Raw genomic sequence first — 22,853 nt, forward strand, 5'->3', positions numbered from 1 at the left:
TCCGCTTTGAAACCGCTCGCAATCCGCTAGTGTGATATGTCACTAAAGTGCAAGAAATATATATAATAAAATAATATACATTACTAGCTTTACGCCCGTCCGTGTAATCAAAGGAAAACCCGAATAGTTCCCCTCGGCCCTCCCCTTGGGTTTTCAGGGAAATAACTTTCGATGAAACTTAACAGTAATTATATAGGTAGGTAGGTAGGTATAGCATTGAATAAAACAAAAGATACGTTCTAAAGCAATTTATTAATCAAAATAATACAAAAACATTTTGTATAAATAATGATCACAGACGAAACAAATATAACAAAATCGTGGATTACATTAATAAATTATAATCATAATAAATTATATTATCTAACACTATTAACTCCGCAATAATGTGGTCTTTGGATGCTGGTTGCTGGCCTAAACACATTTTTTTAGCATCAACAATACTTAATATGGTTTTCTTAAAAGCACGTGAACGTTCACGCCTTTATGAAATTCAGTTATCTGTTTAACCATTTTCCGGAGAGAATTGATAAACTTCAAGCATTAAGAACTCAAATTTACATACATATTTATATGCATACCAAAAAAGGCAAACGTATATTTGATATAATATAATAGTTTACTAGCTTTCAATTACAGTTCACGCATACAAATAATTCTACAGTAACCATCTAATAACATTTGAATACATGGGTATATCGTTGTCATAATATTAAAGTACAATACAATTAAATTTAACATCAACATATTTTATTTTGATATTTAATTATCATATGTTTATAGATATAGCTATTTTTGTAAAAGTTTAGTGACGTTTAAAGATAGTCATAGACAATTAATTTCCCTTCAACTGTTTTGTAAAAAAAGAACTAGGTATGGGCCTTAACCTTAAGAGTCAGACACATCAAATTGATTTTAATTTATAATAATATTATCCCCATGTTAAATACTCAACTGTAAGGACATTTATCATTAATATATGTAATATGATAAACTTTTTTATACTGCACTTCCTATATCATATTATTCTATATCTATAAACACATAATATTATTTTAGGTTCAGGTTATCAATTTAGGCATTTATTCCGTTTTTATACATTAAAAAGCCTTCAATTTGGCCTTATTTGACGACTAAATAAATAAATTAGTATGCATACAATTTTTATAACTTCCATACATTTAATACGTGTTCCATTCAATTATATGTGTAGTAACTATAATTTCTAAAACTAATATTTGATTGGCTACATATTTTATACTTCAAATAATTATCTATGACATTTAATGCATTTCTAAAGGCCTATTCAGATAAGAGCGGTAGTCTCTACCGCCGTGGGTAGCAGTATCCCGATGGCACGCGATTAAATCTCATACCTAGACTATTATAGATACTCTAATCGCGTACCTATCCGAGTATACCGATCGATAAACGTGATTAGAGTCTCTTTAATTCACTACGTAAGATATTTAATCGCGTTCTACCTCTACCTATGGCGGTAGCGGATAGTGCTCTAATCGGTATAGGCCTTAATTGAAATATTATTATGTAAAGCTTGCATTTATCTATTTACAATAGATATAAATAAATTTGTATGTACTAGGTTACTCTCTAATACTATATATCTCACTGCATTTTCGAACAAAAGCTATTATAATTTGAACTTTTAATATCAAGAAACTTTAATTTACAAGTGGTATAATATTATGATTAACATATATCTGAAACAATTGACAAACTGATACATAGATTTTACTAATACTTTTTCACTTATAATATTTTATAAATCGTGCTATAAAGATTGAAAAAGGAATTTATAATCTGTATAAAGTTTTTTTTAATCAGGAGCAAAAGCATCTTGGCCTAAAATTATTTCGTATTTAAATGTCGAATATTTATAAACATTGATAAGCAAATTGTAAATACTTTAGAAATAGTTTTAGTTACAAAGTTATAAAGGTATTCGAAATAGTGTATACTTTATATAGACCCTCTATATTATATATTTCGTTGGCATATGGCTATAGAATTCAGATAGGACACGGGGGAAAAAAAATATTTTTCAAAAATAAATTGACATTTCAAAGTCTACTCCATATATTTACGTGTTCTATTTTTTAATTACATAGAGTAATACTGAATAGAGTGGTTAAGAGTGTATTTTAAGCAGTGCTATGAATTTAAAACTATTTGGCATAAAAAAAAGTTTAAGTTTAGTAAATCTTCGAAGAATATTGTATAGTTTGAGTTATTTTCAAAATTTAACTTGTATTCAATAGTACATAATATCTCTATAGTCTATGATACTATAAATAATACTGATAAAATGAAGTGCTGCATTTTAAATCAATACAATAATATACCTACATAAATGTATATATTTAGTGTATATTCAAATATAAGTGATCAAGCATAAATCTAAATTTGTTATTTGATGCCCTTAAAAGCAAAGTGAGATACAAAAAGTATTTTTTTTTTAATTTTAGTTTTTACACCGCTACTAGTCTTTCTTTTAATAACTGTCATTACTCATTTGGTTTTTGACTTTTGTATATATTATTAAAGTTGGTAAAAATATCACTTCAACGCTATAAAAATTCCTAAGATCCACTCACTATTACGAAGTAATTGTCGAAAATTTGTGAAAAAATCTTTTTAAACTGTTCTAGGCATAATATTAATTATTGTATGTGATGTGAAGCTTTAATTGGATCATAAACAATCTAAAATATACGTTAGTTTGTGACACCTTTTCTAAATTATTTATTTTTATAATGTTTCTATAATTTAATAATTACCAATTTGTTGGTAATCATTTTTTTTAATTTCTCTGGGCTACTTAATAGGAGTAAAATATAGTTAATTATCATTTAACACAAATTTTACTACTCTTTACAAATTCAATGGGAAATACACTCAAACAAGAACACAGGAATGTTTTTTAAAGTAGTTTGGCCGACTTTCAAAATCTACTAAGTATGATACTCGAAATTTAAGTATTATTTGAGTTAGTACTAAAACTTAACTTTAATTAGGTCTTAATTTAAATTACCGTCGAGGTATAATAATTTGTAAGTTACTAATACACATTCTTGAACTTTTCTTTAGGGTCTCAACTCTAGATTTTTTTTTTAAACAAAATTGTCTATGGTTGTACTATTAATCATTATAAATCATGTTTTAATTTTGTGAAAAACTATTCGAGCTACCATAATCAGGTAATAAACAGACTATCTCACTTTACAAAAGGATATTTCTCAGTGTTAGAAAGAGATAGAACGGACATATATTATGACAACTAATATTTTGTATTTTTTAGTTCATTTTATGCCAACCTTATTTTTTTTCACAATCCAATCGATTACCTTATTGTTCAATTCTTAATGTATTTAATAATTAAGTATACCATACATGGAAGAAGTATTTTTAGTTTTTTATAATCTTTTATTGGATGGAATTCCCATCGTCTAGATGACATCTAAATTGAGCTTTTTCTAAGCATTGTTTTTATTATTTTAGACCCTAAAGCTCTACTCTACGGACCCTGCAAGTCAGCTTAATAGCAAAGCCTTGTTTCAACTAAGTTTGGATATTAGGCGGGACAAACACGTAAAGCAATAAACAATTGACTTTTGCTATGAAATTATGTTTTAGAGAAGCTTTCTTTATTTTATATTTCGAGTATTTCCGATATATCATTATTTAATTTGATGTCTTTTAAATAATATTACTTAATAGAATATTACATTTTTTGTACAAAAAATTAGACAGATAATTCTCTAGATAATTTCTTAGTTAACCATATATTATTAGGAATGAGCCTCAAAAACTATTTTAAACATCAAGTATTGAAGCATTTACCTAATTAAATCCTGCATATAACTATGGATAACTGAATCTACAGTTATAATAATTGAACTAAGCATTTTTACACCTATAAGAGCGGCCATACACGGCTTAAGCTACTGCTTCAAGCAGCGGTGAACTATAGACATTAATTCACTGCCATATACATGACTGCTCGAGCAGTCGCGACTGCTTCAAGCCGTCAACTGACAGCTCGAGCAATCAACGACCGACCGTTCGAGCAGTCCGTGCACGTCGCTCAGCCGTTAACTGCTCGATCTGCCCGTGTACGGCCGCCCTAAGTTGTTATAGAGAAATATTACATTCATAATTATGAAATGTGTTTTTTTTTGTAAAGCTCTTTGGGTAACTTTAAAAACTTAATATGGCTGGTTCTATTTGTAACATTTTTTTTTTGTAAAATTAATATTTAAATATACCATTGTAATTAATAAAATTATAATAAGCAATAGTACTGACTGTGGTACGGGTTTAAGTTAAAAAAATATATAATTTTCTTGAAAATTTCGGTCTAGCATTTAACAATTTATATTTCCTGGAATATATTGGCTATAAATACATTCATGTTATTGTTTATTACTAGTTTTGTCACTGAGCTTGTAACATAAAATCGATGTTATAAATCGAACATATACACCTGAAAGAAAATATTTAACTTTACTAACTTCAATATTTTCTAACTTTTTACCTACTAGAATGCACAATAATACACAAAAAATCAAGAATGCATAAACTTATACATCATGGAATATTTCTCTATGACATTACCTCTATAGTCTATGCCATAGAGTCGATCGTAACTCTATGGTTTACAGTGCAACAAGCCTAGTATTGCAACCTTGCCACTTCTCTTGTAGTTTTCTGTGTTCTTCGTATTGTTGATCGCTTATATGTTTCACGCCTGCTGACCCCTGTGAATATTAAAAAAAAAATGAAATTACTGGAAATGTATGTCTGAAAAAAAAAATGGATAAATATCGTGAAACACGATTTAATAGCAGAAATTGTTAAATAATTTTTGTAAAGCCTTGATACTAAATTACTTCTTTTACTTGAAAAATAAATACAGTTTCTTTTTGATTAAAGAAAAAGGTAAAAAATCATAACTTATGCACATAATAATATTATAATAATACTCCTTAATTATTTCGATAAAATTAGGAAAAGGTTTTAATCAGATAAATCTCATCATGCCCAAATAGCAACAGAAAATACCTTAATTTTCCTCGGATCCAAATTAGCTCCAAGACTCTGGACACCTTTAGCCAACTTAGAGAAAGGCGAAAGTACCATATCCCTAGTAGCACTAGAAACTGGACTGGCGATATTTTTCAACTGCCGTATCGCAGACTCACTATGCGAAGTCGCTATATTCAGTGTAATTTCGTGCTGAGAATTCGAACGAACATGATAATTAACCTCCTCCGGACTCTTTTGCGTCTCATCGAAGTTAATATGACTCGAACTTTGCGATAATTTCTGGTTCAATATCAACGAGTTTGGAGGTGTTGGCTTATAGTCTGATTCTATTTGAATTTCTGGTGTTATATTCTCGTTGTCGAATGGATTTTTCTTCGTACTAAGGGGCGTTTTTAATGTCTGTTTGCTTGGTGTGGAAACGGTTGGAGCTTCGTCATGGGGTTCTATTTTGGAAGAATAAAGTGGATTTTCTATCAATTCGCAGTCCGTTTCGTCTTTCTTCTGTTGATCGCCGATATAGTGTTGCATGTGTTCGTAATTGTCCAAAGTAGGCTCAAAGATATTCGTTCTGTTTTCATCGTCGCTGGAGTAGTCTGAGCTCATTCCATCTGATAGGCTTCCTTTTTTCTTATTATCTTGTTTGTTTTGGCCCAGTGTAAATATCTTTTTAGTTCGAGCGGCGTTTTGGTCGAACTTCAGTTGGAGGCTCGGTCGAGCGCGGGCGTTGAGCGAGTGACTCAACTTGTTTAGTTTGCTGAATTGTTCCGACATATTCGTTAGGGCTTTGGATCCTGAAATAAGAGTAATGAATATTATTTTTGAATTTAAGATGTTTTTAATAGGTTTCATAATATGGCAACTTTCTATAACGATCAATAACATTATAAAGATGGACAGAATGAGCAAATACATATTAATAAGTCTTCATGAAAAAAGTTATATTCATTACCACTTATCAACCAACCAACAACGTATACATTTTTATAAACGACATTTAATTTATTTCAACTCTCCTATTGTCTATGGTAAATTATTTCTTTTTCTACGAAAATTTAATTTACACATTTTCAATCATGAAATTTCGACCCATTTTCTACCAAAAATTGAATTAAACGTTTCAATCGATGACACCGTATTTATTTCAACTGTCTATTGTCTATGGTACTTTACTTTTTCGACTACAAAAAAATTACTAATTGAACAACAAAACATTAAAATTAATCTGTCAACGACGTAACGAACAACAACATAACTTATTTATTTCGACAGCTCTTGTCTATGATACATCAACCATAAAAAAAGTTATTTTCGTTTAACCACCAAATTTCAAACTACATTAACCAACGCCATCACTTTTTATATCGACTCTATAATTGTCTAGGGTACGTCTATGTCGGTATATACGGTCTATGTATAGGCTGTGTACACACTAACGCGGTGTGGGCCCGCGATGTGCCGGCACGGTGTGCACCCGCCCGCGAGCCGCACTATCTGCCGCAGCACGCCGCTCGTGCACGCACACCCGCTGTCTGTGCGATATACATCTACGGTCTTACTAATAAAATGTTACCCATTCGCTATGCAATGGATTAGTTATTGCAATAACCCAAGAAGCTTATATCTAACTAGCTGCTCCCCGCGGTTTGACCCCCGTGGCTCCGCTCCTGTTTGTCGTAGCGTGATGATATATTATAGCCTATAACCTTCCTCGATAAATGAGCTTTCTAACACCGAAAGAATTCTTCTTCTTTAAATCGGACCAGTAGTTCCCGAGATTAGCGCGTTCAAACAAACAAACAAACAAACTCTTCAGCTTTATAATATTAGTATAGATTTATTAAAGGTGTTTTAAAGCAAAAACATTTTTATTATAACACCTTATTTCGCGATAAATGTAAAATAATTATTATATTGTGGATTTTATACAAAAAAATACTGTGAAGCGTTCAGAAAGGAGCCGACCGCGGCATAGTAGAAGTTAAAGTTACACCCCCTCTCCGCCGCGCCGCGTCGCTCGCAAGCTGTTTGCACATCATGCGGCGCGCCACGCGGTGATTCGGGTGTTATTTTAAAATCGTAATATCTTCTAAGATGTTCATTGAAATAAAGTGATGTCAAAGACAATTTTGTTCACAATTTAATAGTCTTAATCAACAACACATTTATTTGGATAAAGATTAATATTATTACGTTGATACAACTCTTAACAAATAATGCATTAATTTCGACCAAATTTAATTACCATTAAAACGGTTCTAGTGAGTTAATCTTAAAAGATAGACATATACTGTCGCGGACATTTTTTTAGATCATTTCAAAAGGAATAATTCTTTCATACATATATTTTTGGTATCTCGAACCGTTTACGCAGCGCACGTAATGGAAGCCCTCAAAGATGAATAATTTTCTCCGTTTTTTTTCCATTTTCCATTATTTCTTCGCTCCCAATCGTTATATCGTGATGTTATATAGCCTATAGCCTTCCTCGATAAATGTTCTATTCAACACAAAAAGAATTTTTCAATTCGAACCAGTAGTTTCTGAGATTAGCGCGTTCAAACAAACAAACAAACAAACAAACAAACTCTTCAGCTTTATAATATTAGTATAGATAGACTGGTGATTTCAGTATGAAAATTAACTTGTAACAAGAAAAAGTTTTATCCCTTTCACACCTAACTTGGCAAGTTAGGTGTGAAAGGGATAAAAAAACATACAGGCGTCATTAAACGTCATATTTTCTTGTTACAAGTTAATGTTCATAGTGCAATCTCCAGTGTATTAGATATAAGCTTCTTGCAATAACCTGTCTTGTTTTTATGACTGACGTTTCATGTGAGCAAGAGCAGGACACAGCTATGGTAGAAAATGGTTGAAATTTATCCATTGTTTAACTTTTTATTAGTAAGGCCGATAGTGTTGTCTATGGTACAGTAAGTGTGTGCAGGCTGTGTGCACACTAGCGCGGGGTCGACTGTGCGTGCACTCACAACAAAATCAAATCACCATCGAATGCTATAAGTCGCTTTAAGCTTGGGACACACAGACACATTATAAGCTATCGTGCGAGTTGTATAATCTACAATCTGTTATTCAGCGATACAGTTGTAGATTATATACCATAAGATTATAAAATCCATTAGACTTGATTCGCAAGATTAAAAAAAAGACGGGTTGCACTCCGGGAGTGCCGGCAGAAGTGAAAACTTGATTATTAACGTTGAGCATGTTTCATATTTTGGAATGGTATCCGTCTTACGCTTTTTCGATCAGGTCACGTATCCTGACGCGAGTTTAAGATTTTATACCCATTACAGAAAAAGTGCTCAACGCCGCTAAAGAAGTTTTCACTTCAAAAATCCTTTAAAAAAAACTGTCGAATTAAAATTATCTCCAACAAATCGTATAACTTACCAACACTCCGTATATCCGCGACTAATTGCGTCTCACTGACGTTCCTTGTCAAAGTGGGGAGTCTAGAAAGATCTAAATATAATGACGATCTTGCACCGCCAGCTGAAGCGTGTATTGGATGTACCTTTAAAGATAAGTTTTTTTTTGTTTTATCTTATGAACTTTTTGTTATTTGTCTATGGTTTCTATGCACTACATATACTTCTTTAAGACTAGAAAAAATAAATGTGGACTTGTGTTTGTTTGTGTGTCCTTCTTTTATGTCGTAATGGACCGATTTTTGTGTCTGTAGATAATTAGGCTAGACTAGAGAGTGGCATAGACTACTTTAGGACATATAATTTTCATGGAAATTTTCTTTGATCGTGCGCAGCTGCAGTCGGAAAGCTAACAATCTAAATTTTAAAAAAATTACGCTTTTTTCACCTTAATTGAAACTATAGTATTAGATTTTCAATTTAGTGAATACTTATATTATATTACATTTACCTTGGATTTCCTTCTCTCCAATTTAATACCATCATGGAACGGTACCGGCGGTAGTTTTGCTATATCCCGAGCTACCATTATCGACTCGCATATGGAATGTAAAGATTCTAAAAGGAAAAGAAAAATATTAATGCACTGTCTATAATTATGCAACTCTATGCGGCTATAGTATAGGAAAAAGGGCAGTGGGGGAAGTTTGTGCATCATGTAGTTGTACATTTTTATATATGCAAGCCTCCCCCACTACGCTAAATAGAGGCCAAATTACGTGCCGGCAACTGTAGAAAATGTGACATATTATTACATTAATTCGAATTATTTCTTGAGAATGTTCACAGAGTTTAGAAAGTTTAGACAGCTCAGGAAAAAATATGTTATTTTTTTGTCAAATTGCTTACACAATATTATTACAATTTCGTTCAATTATTTTTTTTCAACAGTAATCAAAGTATTATTTAAACGACCAATTCTACCAGTTAAAAACAATACAAACCAATCATCTCATCCTTAGTATTAATAACAACGGCCATATTGTTGAAGAACCTCAGCGTGGTCGATCTAAACATGTGGAAGTACCCGGGTTCCCCATTGTATAAGTAATTCACACGAATACAATATACAGGCTCGGATGTACTTTTGCGGCCTACGCTGAATATCTGAAAGAAAACAAATTAAATTTTTTTTGAATATGGAATTCATTACATCATTTTTTTTACTATTACCAGCCTGGTACTTTCTTCCTATTGTGGGGCATTTTTAGTATTTAATATGATTTTGCATTGATCGATTACTAAAAGCAAACGTTTAAAGCGAAAAAAATAGCAAAAATATAGACTTTGTGAATTTTTTTGCAAAAAAATATAGATTTTTTGAATATTATTTTTGCAAAAAATAAAGATTTGATTTTTTTGCTTTATAATTGAGTTAACAGATATTCGGTATTCCTATAATTCATGTTGCTTGCTAATATTTATTACTGACACCAAGCAGTCGGACATCTCACGTATACTTTTATTTTATTGACCTGATGTTAAGCTGAGATGTGGTCTATGGAACGCGTTTCCCTAAAGTATATCTGTACTAATATTATAAATGCGAAAGTAACTCTGTCTGTCTGTCTGTTACTCAATCACGCCTAAACTACTGAACCAATTTGCATGAAATTTGGTATGGAGATATTTTGATACCCGAGAAAGGACATAGGCTACCTTTTATTGCGAAATATGTACCACGGGCGAAGCCGGGGCGGAACTCTAGTACTGTATATACTTGTGTATATCTCACCGTAGAGTTAGTATCGAGCGTGCCCAATTCCACCGCGGTTATGTCAGAGAGTCGCACGCGCAGTACTGACAGCAAGCGGTCGGATGTCTCACGTATACTTTTTTTATTTTATTGACCTGATGTTAAGCTGAGATGTGGTCTATGGAACGCGTTTCCCTAAAGCACAGAATACATAATAGTAGCTAAAGCTACAGAACGGACACTCTCCGCCTCCCGCCAAAATTAAACACTTACCTCACCCCGCACGATCAGTCTAAAAATGGCCCACACTATTCTACAAGGACGATACGCAACGAAGATTGACAACATTAATCAAATTGACTTAAAGTAAATTTATTGTTTTGGATTTGTGATTATCGTTTTTCGTAGAAAATGGTTAGATATTGTGCTGTTTACGGATGTATTTCATCAGAAAAACGCGAATTTTTTTTACGCTAGTCACAAATGTGCCAACCATAAAGCGTTAACACACACATTTGCAGTCTCTACAGTGTGACTGTCAAAACGATAATTTTGTATGGAGTGTTCGGAGTGGGCCTAAAGTATATAAGTAAGTAAATATATACTTGTGTATATCTCACCGTAGAGTTAGTATCGAGCGTGCCCAATTCCACCGCGGTTATGTCAGAAAGTGGCACGCGTAGTACTGACAGCAAGCGGTCGGACGTCTCGTCATAATCGGTCACGTAGTACGCCTCACTTGTTAGTACGAAAACACTGTCCATTTCCGTTTCGTGCGGATCGCCAGTACTAAAAAAAAATTAAGTGTGAAATTTTATTTTAAAATTATTCATTTTGTCGCAACACTATCGTTTTATACGTATACGTCGTTTTGATGAGAAAAAAATATGACGCAAAATTTTATAGTAAAAAATTCATTTTTTTTTTGTTAAATTCTTGATTACACAAAAAATGTTAGTTTATATTATGCAATGGATTATATATATATATATATATATATATATATCTATCTCATATAAATAAATAACACTCACTGTGGATCAGCATCAATAAGTCCCCACGAGCCCAAAATAGGTTCAGTGTCGACTAGCAACTTCTTGCAGTCGTCGATTAATGACTTGACGTGTTGCGCCATCGCTTCTGTACTAGGCGCTGGCTGTTCTTGCTATATTTGATTAAATAAGTAATAAGTTATAACTTATATTTTATTTATGGTTATTGTAACTAGTAAGCATTTGTAAATAAGTAATAAAATACTGTTAAAAATTCGAACTATATCTATACTATACTAATATTAAAAAAATGAAGAGTTTGATTGTTTATTTGAACGCACTAATCTCAGGAACTACTGGTCCGATTTGAAAAATTATTTCGGTTTTAGATAGCTCATTTATTGATGAAGGCTATAGGCTATATATTATATCATATCGCTAAGACCTAGCAGGAGCGGAGCACTGCGAGTAAATAATACAACAAATTTCGAACTATAATATATGAATAATAAAGATCAATCTGAGATACTAAGTGTGCATAAGCAATTTGCCTACAACTGCAAAAAAATATAAAGAACAATTGTGTTGGAAAAAATAATTTATACGACAAAGAAGGGCTAGATAAATTAATGAATAAGGAATAAGAGACTGACACGACTTAAATGTTTAGTTGTCAATTAGAAAAAAAAATTTTTTGAATTTCACGTTTCTAGCAAAAAAAATTTTTTTTTTTCAAAAAATAAAAACAAAAACCAAGCGCATGCCCTACATTGAACACTAGCACCTTCACGGTAGTGCATTTCGCACAGTCCGGCACCATTAGCTGTTCTGGGATAGTACGGGATTCCCCCGTCATCACATCTATGGCTACTTGGCGTAGCGCGTCTTTGAACGTTGATAAGTAGTATCTGAAATTAAATTTATATGAATTTTTATAGATATAATACGAATTTAAGTGTTGGCTAATACATCACACATGATGTGTTTTGCATTATATTATATGTGGAAAAATACAACATATAGCAAGAGTTTTCTATTGCTACGAATATGCGTAGCGCGTCTATGAATGTTGATAGACAACTAGATAGTATCTCACAATATTCCAATTCTGTCCGCGACTTGAATGAATATTTCTTTCTTTCTCACTAATGGAAAAATAACATTTAAATTTATAGAATACTGTTTAAGTTTATCCGTTATTCTTGCGAAATAGATCATAAATTTCATAATTTTGATATAAGATTAAGTGCCGACCATCCTTGTATACATCTTCAAAGGTTAGAAGGTTTATATGGTTTATAAACGAGCATATTATAGATGATGGTATCATAAAATATATATTTTCGGTGGAATCTTAGGTATTAGAAGAACAGATAATGCTAGAAAAAAATCTGACAAAAACTACAGAAAAGCCTGCGATGGTAAGTTTCTTTCGCCTTAGAACAACATGAATAATTAAAAAGGAGTTATTTACACATCTATTAAAAAAAGTTAAGTGTGCGTTATTTAAAGCTTTATTGTACACGTACATTTAATTCTTGCAATCCACTGACCTCCCCACTCCGAACGCGATTTCCGCGCCCAAAAACTCATTCGCCAAACCGTGTCCAAAATAAGTTGGCATCATTTCTAATTGCGCGCCACTATCCACATTTTCGACGAGCATTAAGGACGCAGTTTTTAAATCGCGCCAAAAGTTGTCAAATTCCTCTATGGCGGCCATATTGATTTGTTGACCGAGCGCAATGTCTATCGCGCATTGTGTCATGGCGTCGTTAAAATGGCGGATGATGAATCTGTGCAAATTGCACTATGTGAATGAATTTGATAATTTAAGTATAGAGATAGAATGGAGAAGAGTTTTCGGGATAAGTTGTGGAGAAGGGAGGTCAGAAGAAAATTGTTTTATAAAAACGTGTGTTACAAGTATAGGAATATGATTAAAAAATATTATTTATATAAATAATATAAAGAAAATACGCCTATGCATAACTCAATCACCGTATAATATTGTTCAATGTGAAAACAATGAACACAGTTAAATATTAAATATATGGTAGAAGACTACCAAAATCAAATATGGGTAGGGTTTATCACGCTATCTCACTTGCACACACACGGTTCTACGAAATCTATCTCGTTTCTACCTAAGTAGGTCATCAATCATCATATTAGTTCCGGGTTATACTTACCTATTCGCTGAAGCGACGCCATCTTTCATCATCCCTGTAAGTTTTCGTTCACCAGTTCGCGTATAATCACCCTGTAAATACGATTAATGAAACTATAAAACAGATTTAAATACTTACTAATAAAATAAATAACTGATTGTTACATTAAAATATTCTCACAATTATTATTTACTAACTGTAACTAAATTCAAATTCAATTCAAATTCAAATTGCTTTATTTGCAGAATGTAGAATCACAAAGATGTTAGGTAGGTAAAGATAATATAGATTCTTAAACATTCTGCTCGTAGTTGAGCGTGCAAATATATTATAAATTACAATAAATAAACTTTTAGCTAATTTTTCTTACCTGATATAAAAACTAACCTTCAATGCCTTAGTACCCGCATATTGCCTAGATATGACGTCACCACTATCCGCCCACATGGCCAAAAACGCCTGTCTCAATGGAGGGGGGAGCCCCCCACCACCCAAACCCAGACGACGTAGTTGTAATTCTAATACTAGTTTCGCGATTGCCGTCTAAAATAAGTGTGAAACATGTAAATAAAAAGTTAAGTTACTTTTAAAGGGTAACTTCGTAATTTTTTTATCGAGTCAATTTTAATATTTTTGAAATTTGATCAAACAGAAACCTAGAAAATATCATCTAGTTTGATATATCTTTCATTTTTTAGATTTGGTCTTAAAAATTACACGTATCATCTAATAGAAGATTGGTCATTTTGCTTTATACCCACTCTTAAGCGTTTTCATTCTTTATGGAAATTTGTTTTAGAGAATTAATCACCTGAACAACATTAGTCCTATCCAAGCAATCAATACAGTTCACGCGAAAGACGCCATTTTGTCCACAAATGAGCCCACGATCATCCCGCCAACAGAAACGCATCTCATCTATGACGTCAGCTATAGCGTTTATTAGTATACTGACGTTCTCGTAGTGCATGCCTCGGCTGAAAGGAAATGTTAAAACAAATAAAACAAAGAAAAAAGACATATTCATTGTTATAATCAATTAACAACTAAACTCACAATCACACTCAAAATATGTCCGAAGCAAAACTCTGCCTACGCATTTAAAACGAATTAAAACTCTGCCTATACGCAGGCGTTGCAAAAAAGTTTACTTATGAGCGATACAATAGACTTTGAACATTACTGCCACGACATAAGGTGCTAATTTCAACAATTGTCTTATACAAAACCGCTTGCACATTTTGATGACGTTTAAAGCGCGTCACACACGATGAAGATACTATAATATTTTATCTTAAGATACAGTAATATTTTATATTACAGTATCTTAAGGTATCCGGTATCAGCGTTCTGACCATCATTTTTCTTTTTGTTATTGCGTACTAAGACCCCTGTAGAACCGCCATATACGCGAACTGACCCACAAAATTTCGGGTCATTTGTAACAGGATGGTAATATGGTAAATCTGGCAAAAAATCTTACCAATACTCGTGAAAGTCAAAAGTGGCGTATATAATGTCCGGGCTGTTGTACTTGAGCACGTGGTTCCCATACGCCTCCCATATTATCCTCTCTCTCCCTTGCTGTTCCACCAAATTAACTATACACACTTGTTTATATATTTTTAGCTCCTCTTCGAAGTGTTTTTTGAACGCTGTGTGGGATTCGTCTTCGGCTGTTTGATAAACATGAAAATTAAACGAAAATAACAGGATAAGTATTCAAAAATGTAAAATAATGGATGAAATTTTAACGGAAGATAAGATGCAAATGTATTTTGCCTTATTTAACAAATTAATTTTTAAGAAAAGAAGAAATTTATAGAGAAATATATATTTTTATTGTTAAGTACAAATAGTGTCAAATACCATAGCCATTTTAGAATGTATAGAAACTGGTTATATTACTTATCTGATTTTAATCTATGATTTGCAAAGATCAGAATCTTTCAATAAAAAAACACAGACATTTAGTCCATCGAATGAGTCCCTCCAAGGAGGGTCTAGAGTGCGTGAGTTAGTAACGTAAGATGTTTCTTCGGAAACATGTTAAGAGTCCCTAGGTTATAAACATACTAAAACCCCGGGACACTAGGAGGAGCCCCGGAGTGGGGGGAGGAGAGGAATGGGTCCATTTTTTCATTTTTCGCTTAAATCTCAAAAACGGTACATGTTAGAGAAAAACTTTCAAGGAAAAGTTGAAAGGCCATAAAATTATCTACATGTTGTACCTCAATCATTTTTTCCTATATCCTACCGTTTCTGAGTTATAAGCAGTAAAAAATGATTTTGGCTCAAACAATTTCCCCATACTACACATCAATCGATCAAAAAATATTTCTTTCTTCCAAAAAACTCAAATGTGCAACTTGTAACCGGTACTGATAGATTGCTCTTAATTAGGTCTATAATTGGTAAAATAAACACATTCCTCCATGGAAGCCTTTAGGAGGAATCGATTGTCAAAATATTATATTAGGGTAGTTTGAGTTACTGAACTTGATCTTTTTATTTTTTTCTTCTAAAAAACTCAAAAGTGCAACTTGTGACCGGTACAGATAGATTGCTCATAATTAGGTCTATCATTGATAAAAATACTAGATTCCACCACGGAGGCGTTTACGGGGAATTGAATTTTATTAAGGTAGTTACGATACTTGAACTTTCTATTTTTTTTCTTCCAAAAAACTCAAAAGTGCAACTTGTGACCGGTACCGATAGATTGCTCATAATTAGGTCTATCATTGATAAAAAAACCAGATTCCACCATGGAGGCGTTTAGGAGGTATTGAATTTTATTAGGGTAGTTACGATACTTGAACTTTTTAACAAACTACCCTAATAAAATTCAATTCCCCGTAAACGCCTCCATGGTGGAATCTGGTTTTTTTATCAATGATAGACCTAATTATGAGCAATCTATCGGTACCGGTCACAAGTTGCACTTTTGAGTTTTTTGGAAGAAAAAAAATAGAAAGTTCAAGTATCGTAACTACCCTAATAAAATTCAATTCCCCGTAAACGCCTCCGTGGTGGAATCTAGTATTTTTATCAATGATAGACCTAATTATGAGCAATCTATCTGTACCGGTCACAAGTTGCACTTTTGAGTTTTTTAGAAGAAAAAAATAAAAAGATCAAGTTCAGTAACTCAAACTACCCTAATATAATATTTTGACAATCGATTCCTCCTAAAGGCTCCCATGGAGGAATGTATTTATTTTACCAATTATAGACCTAATTGAGAGCAATCTATCAGTACTGGTCACAAGTTGCACTTTTGAGTTTTTTGGAAGAAAAAAATAAAAAGATCAAGTTCAGTAACTCAAACTACCCTTATATAATATTTTGACAATCGATTCCTCCTAAAGGCTTCCATGGAAGAATGTGTTTATTTTACCAATTATAGACCTAATTAAGAGCAATCTATCAGTACTGGTCACAAGTTGCACTTTTGAGTTTTTTGGAAGAAAAAAAATAAAAAGTTCAGGTATCGTAACTACCCTAATAAAATTCAATTCCCCGTAAACGCCTCCGTGGTGGAATCTGGTATTTTTATCAATGATAGACCTAATTATGAGCAATCTATCTGTACCGGTCACAAGTTGCACTTTTGAGTTTTTTGGAAGAAAAAAATAAAAAGATCAAGTTCAGTAACTCAAACTACCCTAATATAATATTTTGACAATCGATTCCTCCTAAAGGCTTCCATGGAGGAATGTGTTTATTTTACCAATTATAGACCTAAATAAGAGCAATCTATCAGTACCGGTCACAAGTTGCACATTTGAGTTTTTTGGAAGAAAGAAATATTTTTTGATCGATTGATGTGTAGTATGGGGAAATTGTTTGAGCCTAAATCATTTTTTACTGCGTATAACTCAGAAACGGTAGGATATAGGAAAAAATGATTTAGGTACAACTTGTAGATAATTTTATGGCCTTTCAACTTTCCTTAAAAGTTTTTCTCTAACATGTACCGTTTTTGAGATTTAAGCGAAAAATGAAAAAATGGACCCATTCCCCCCCTCCCCCCACTCCGGGGCTCCTCCTAGTGTCCCGGGGTTTTAGTATGTTTATTACCTAGGGACTTTTGACATGTTTCCGAAGAAACATCTTACGTTACTAACTCACGCACTCTAGAACTTTTTATTCAATGGACTAATTGTTACAATTTTAATAATTGATTCGTTATGCTTATAAACGGTAGATTTATTCGGAGTTCGAAAATTATGCAATAAGAAAAACGTTCTAAGTTACTAATTAACCATTACTTATGTACATATAGAATTTCAAAACTAAATGCTTTTACAATAACGATGATATTAAACGTGATAAATTCATAGAAAGTTCACATTCTTATTAGATCTTATCTATAAGATATGTAACATCTTTTTATTTTGTTTTAGATAAGATTATATTGTGTGTATTGGGCTTTAAATAGGCGTTTTTAACATTTTATACAAAAATTATTCATAAATACCAGGGCCCCTTAAAATAAAAGAGTTATGATATTATGTCATTGTGCAAAGGAATTTCAGTCTTATGTTATTAAGCATTAAAGTCAAACTTACTTCGATCTAACCGTGGAGGCGGTCTGAATTTGTATTCTGGTTGACTCCAGAATATAGGCACAGATCCACGCACCTATAAAAGGAATACACAAAGAATATAAGATAAAACTAATAAAATTAAAAAAAAATTATGTATGATGACAAATAAATATATATTAACGCTTCAAAATAATGGCTATTGATTGCAATTAAGCACACAAAGTATCTTTGTATTTTTTTACAAATATTTAAAATGTAGGTTCTGTAATTGAAATCTACATACAATGTAAAATTTAAAATAGTGGTTTATCACTACAAGTCTACAAACTACATAATAATTGTCACGTTTTTAATCGTCTTTTTGAGTAATTAACTCATGCAACATAATAATTATGTTTTCAAGAGTCTCTTGAATCTTTGTGTTTTCTATAATAATATTATTAATTTAAACAGAACATTAAATAGCCTTTGAATCTGATATTTTTTTTACATAATCGTAAGTATTACGTTGTTACCAAATTGTTTGTAAAATCAAGTGAAGCAGAAAGACAAAAATCATAATTGCCAACATTCACGTGAACATAATTCAAATGAGAATTGTTGATTTCCTGGCAATAAACTACAACGGTGCTTAAATCTCAACACACAATAGGGTTGTCAACAATGTTTTTCCGCAACATTAAATTTGATAGGTAATAATTAAGAAACATGTTTTTACACATCAGTTATTTTCACTTTAAGAATTTAATCTGGGCTTTTATTCTTCCAATTAATGTCACGTCGTGTCACCTCGTTATTTTTTCTCAGTCGTTTTCAATCTAATTAGAGACATAAAGAATATGCTTTTTAATTTAAAAAAAACAATCTGTCCTTTTAATTAAACTGAATTTTAAGACTTATTTTTTTATAATTTATTCATATACTAGCTTTCCGCCCGCGGCTTCGCCCGCGTTTTCGGAGAAAAACCCGTTCCCGTAGGATTTCCGGGATAAAACCTATCCTATGTCCTTTCTCGGGTATCAAAATATATCTATACCAAATTTCATGCAAATTGGTTCAGTAGTTCAGGCGTGATTGAGTAACAGATAGACAGACAGACAGAGTTACTTTCGCATTTATAATATTAGTATGGATTGACAACCCTATTCGACAATCAAAACTACTACAACTGTATATTGTGACGTCACGAGGTCAACGACCGATTTCAGAAATTCAACGAAGCTGAACAATACGTTTATATTGTAAATTATTTTTATTATTTTTACCCACTAAAATATCTTTGAAGGAAAACCAATAATGTTATTTTACGTATTTGTGAAGAATTTTCTTCTAAAATTAACAAGGGAAATGACGTTTTTAATTTTTATGGACTGAATTTTATATGTTTATGCAACATAGTTTATTTTTTAATATTAATAACAATTACATCATATCAATATCAAGAACTACTGTCCCGATTTGAAAAATTCTTCGGTGTTAGATAGCCCATTTATCGAGGAAGGCTATAGGATCTATATCATCACGCTAAAACCAACGAGAGTGAAGCAATGCGAGTGAAACCGCGGGGAACAGCTAGTTTATAATAACACTTCTTAACGCGAGCGAAGCCGCGGTCAAAAGCTAGTATATAATACGAATGATCCATTCATACTAATAATACGCAGGACAGGCATTGCCTAGTGCGGGAACCAATGATTTTATTTCCTGAATTTTAACGTTTTTTCTTTAAGAAACTGTATAAAGCACTTTGTAATGTATGTATGTATGATTTATGTACGTGTCTTAAAGAATAAAGAATTTTTTATTTTTTAATTCAGTGTATACCATGCGGATATACCGCATATACCTCCATACCTGCACAAAGGAAGCCCGATGAATGCTGTCGGAGCATACAATAGATACAATTTGTTCCGTTTCCACGTAGTTTGCAACTCGACCAGTTGGTTCTATGCCTCTACGGTTGTACCTATGAAAATAATTATAATTATATTATACTACAGCTCCCTTCTTGCCCTGGTAATATCATCACTATATAGTACAAAAAACTTCCCGCCGTCTGTCCATATGTATGTATAGAAACAACGCAACGGATATTGTTGCGGTTTTAATAGATAGAGAAGAAGGTTACATATATAATTTAAGTCGTTATTAAAACTTATCTATTCGAAAGTGTATTTAAGAACTAATTATTAATTTAATTTAAAGAAATGTATATTATATACATATAAATCAGATCAAAATTTAGTCAAAAATATCCGAATACGAATTATTAAACACCAGGTGTGCCCCGCGATTTCACCCGCATTGCTCCGCTCCTGTTGGTCTTAGCGTGATGATATGCATTGCCCTCCTCGATAAATGGGCTATCTAAACACTGAAGACAAAGCGGGCGAAGCCGCGGGCGGAAAGCTAGCTTTGTATGAAACAAAATACTCTATGTGCTTATATAACTACGTAATTATACTCGCAATTCGAACAGTAAAATACGCGAGTTAAAGTTAAATAAATAAAAAAGTATAGTCCCTTCTAGAGTATGATTATTATTAACAAACTTAAGTATTAAATTAATAAAACTTAAGTATCTATTAGTAAAAATAAACAAAGACCGAATATTTCTCTATAAGTATTCACTTTTGTTACGTTTTAATATAGATCGCGAAAATTAAAATGATATAAATTACCTACAGTTTCACCAGAAAGTCAAAACAACTTCGTAGTAAATCTCCAAAAAGAAATCCAAATAAATTATACGAAAATTAAATTTCACTTCCTATTCAATTTCACTACTAATAAATTGTTATACAATACGTTGAAGTAGCGAAAGATGAAAAGGCCTCGTTATTTTTGCACGTCAGCGATTTTCGAGTGCATGCTGTGTGACCTTGCTCCCAGAGACTATATTTTATTGCCAATATTTTATTTGCATGATTAAAAAGAATAAGAAATAACGGATTTAAAACACGTTTTATATCTTAAAACTCTATAAAAGTGTCGTAATTGTATGCATATTAAAATACTTTAAATTCATTCATATTATCCATGATTATAATTAACTAAATACAAAATTTTAATTGTGAACGTGGATAGTATAAAATAAATAGATTTTTATGTTAACAGCGTTAACAGACTTATAAATATTTGCTTTTTCTTTTTATTCTAAAATTTATTTAATAATTATTCACATTCCCACCACTCACCTCGTCCCAGCCTGATACCTAGATCGTCTAGATATAAGACCCAAGGTAAACGTCTCATCACAGGAACTATTACTTGACAGGGACTCTGTATTCAACGGGTTCACATCTGGTGGCTCGCAAGCAATTTGGGATAAATGTATGTATCCTTGTATTATTGGTAGCACCCACTCATCGCAACCGGGACTCTAAAACAAGATATATTATTGGATAAAAAATGTGTGCGTGTACTAGTGTACACACGTAAACTTCTTTATGACCATACACAATAAATAATAAATGTACCCTCAGAAAAATGACATTCAATATGCTTATCAAATTTTCAAATACATTTTTCCTTTATTAATACATTTAAATAAATACTATACGAAAATTATAATAATTGATACATTTACCTCTAATGCTATAATATCTTTCAGCATATATTTATTCCAGAAGAATCTATCATCCACATATTTCCACCATCTTGTTAAATCACTTATTGGTTTGTTTGTACCTTCTTCCGTTTCAAGTATCTTCTCTATTTCATACTGTCGTTGTAAACTATTCGTAATGTCCAGGGTTCGGCAATAGTAGAAGCTATCTGAGTCGTCAAATATCTTATGTAATTCATCAGTTAGTCGTTTCTCAAACCGCTCATCCAGTTTTATTTCTCGTTGCTTTTTTACTGTTTGTTTTACCTTGGGAATTAATTTTGTTTAATTTATAATGTGTTCCGTATTATTATATAAGTTGTGTATAATATTTTCTAATAAGAAATTATATTTTTTTATAAAATATTTTACTACAGTTAAACAAGGTAATATTTTTAAATTAAATACCTGAGTTGCGGCTTGTTGAGTGGTAGTTTTAATTGTATTACTGACATTTTTCACTGCGCCTACAGTTTTATTTAGAAATGCTGAATTTTCAAATAATCTTGCACCCATTTTCCTATTTACTGATTTACTGGTACTACTCATGGAGGTCGAGGAGCCATGTTTCGTACAGGGGCAAAGCTCTAACTCTTGATTTGAAGTACCCAAATTGAGGAAACATATTGATTTGATTTTATATATTGTGTGGTGGAAATATATTTGGCCAACTGGTACACTCTCTCTAATGATCATAAGCCTCGGTTCATAGATGTTTGAATGCTCTACTTTGCCTATAATACCTTCAGTTATACCTAAGCACTCGATATCTTCTATGTCTGATAGATCCCATGCTAAAATAAAAATTATTATTTATTACTGACTGAAGTGCTTTATGCCTAAATGTTCTATATAATTAAAGTGAAATAAATTGTTTACTGTTGTGATATTTTTTTCAAATCAGCGTTTCATTACTTAATATTTTTTACAGTTAAAACTTACCTGATCGCACGGAAAATGCACCAGTTACGCGATTCCACCAGAGACTTGACTCATTTCGGACAAATATATAAAATGTTTCTGATCTAAACACTTCCATTTTTATTTTTTATTTATAATCGTCGATTTTTCTGTTAAATTTCATTGTTTTTGTTGTTATCGTATTTATATTACTTGCTCTGTGGTATTTCCCTATGTAATTGACGTTTTGGAATGAAAAAGAAGGGGCAGATTATAATTTTCTGGCAGTTGGTAGTACCTTGGTTCCATTCTAGGCATAAATTTTATGCACTTTAAATCTCTACTTTTGCAATTACGAGTAACGTAATAAAATTTTAATAAAAAAGATTTATGAGATATAAATTCTTAGATTTTA

General features: G+C 32.1%; 1 protein-coding gene and 1 long non-coding RNA gene across 3 annotated transcripts in view; one reads left to right on the forward strand and one right to left on the reverse strand.

The window, feature by feature from the left end:
• Nucleotides 1-4,619: 4,619 nt before the first annotated feature.
• Nucleotides 4,620-22,638, reverse strand: sp3 (phosphatidylinositide phosphatase spermathreecae). 2 transcript variants are annotated; one of them, XM_089710048.1, is made up of 19 exons: nt 22,481-22,638; nt 21,947-22,332; nt 21,521-21,805; nt 21,129-21,313; nt 19,786-19,897; nt 17,953-18,025; nt 14,862-15,054; nt 14,190-14,355; nt 13,766-13,921; nt 13,400-13,470; nt 12,761-13,003; nt 11,977-12,115; nt 11,250-11,380; nt 10,836-11,004; nt 9,464-9,626; nt 8,971-9,077; nt 8,482-8,605; nt 5,083-5,858; nt 4,620-4,778 (listed from the first exon to the last, which is right to left on the reverse strand). In XM_089710048.1, the coding sequence occupies exons 1-19, from the start codon at nt 22,575-22,577 to the stop codon at nt 4,677-4,679; spliced, it is 3,678 nt and encodes a 1,225-aa protein (XP_089566174.1). In that variant the 5' UTR covers nt 22,578-22,638; the 3' UTR covers nt 4,620-4,676. The 2 variants fall into 2 exon arrangements, with proteins under 2 accessions (XP_089566174.1, XP_089566175.1); XM_089710049.1 differs by lacking the exon at nt 12,761-13,003.
• LOC149478053 (uncharacterized) overlaps nt 7,871-22,853 on the forward strand; it is a 113,486-nt gene continuing 98,503 nt past the window's right edge. Inside the window, exon 1 of the long non-coding RNA XR_016317516.1 lies at nt 7,871-7,985. This is a non-coding gene — a long non-coding RNA (uncharacterized LOC149478053). The remainder of the gene's footprint in view (nt 7,986-22,853) is intronic.

Source organism: Colias philodice, chromosome 23, assembly GCF_061535455.1.
Source record: "Colias philodice isolate Cphi_HAF_F1 chromosome 23, ilColPhil1 Martin Lab GWU primary, whole genome shotgun sequence".
NCBI classification, from domain to species: domain Eukaryota; kingdom Metazoa; phylum Arthropoda; class Insecta; order Lepidoptera; family Pieridae; genus Colias; species Colias philodice.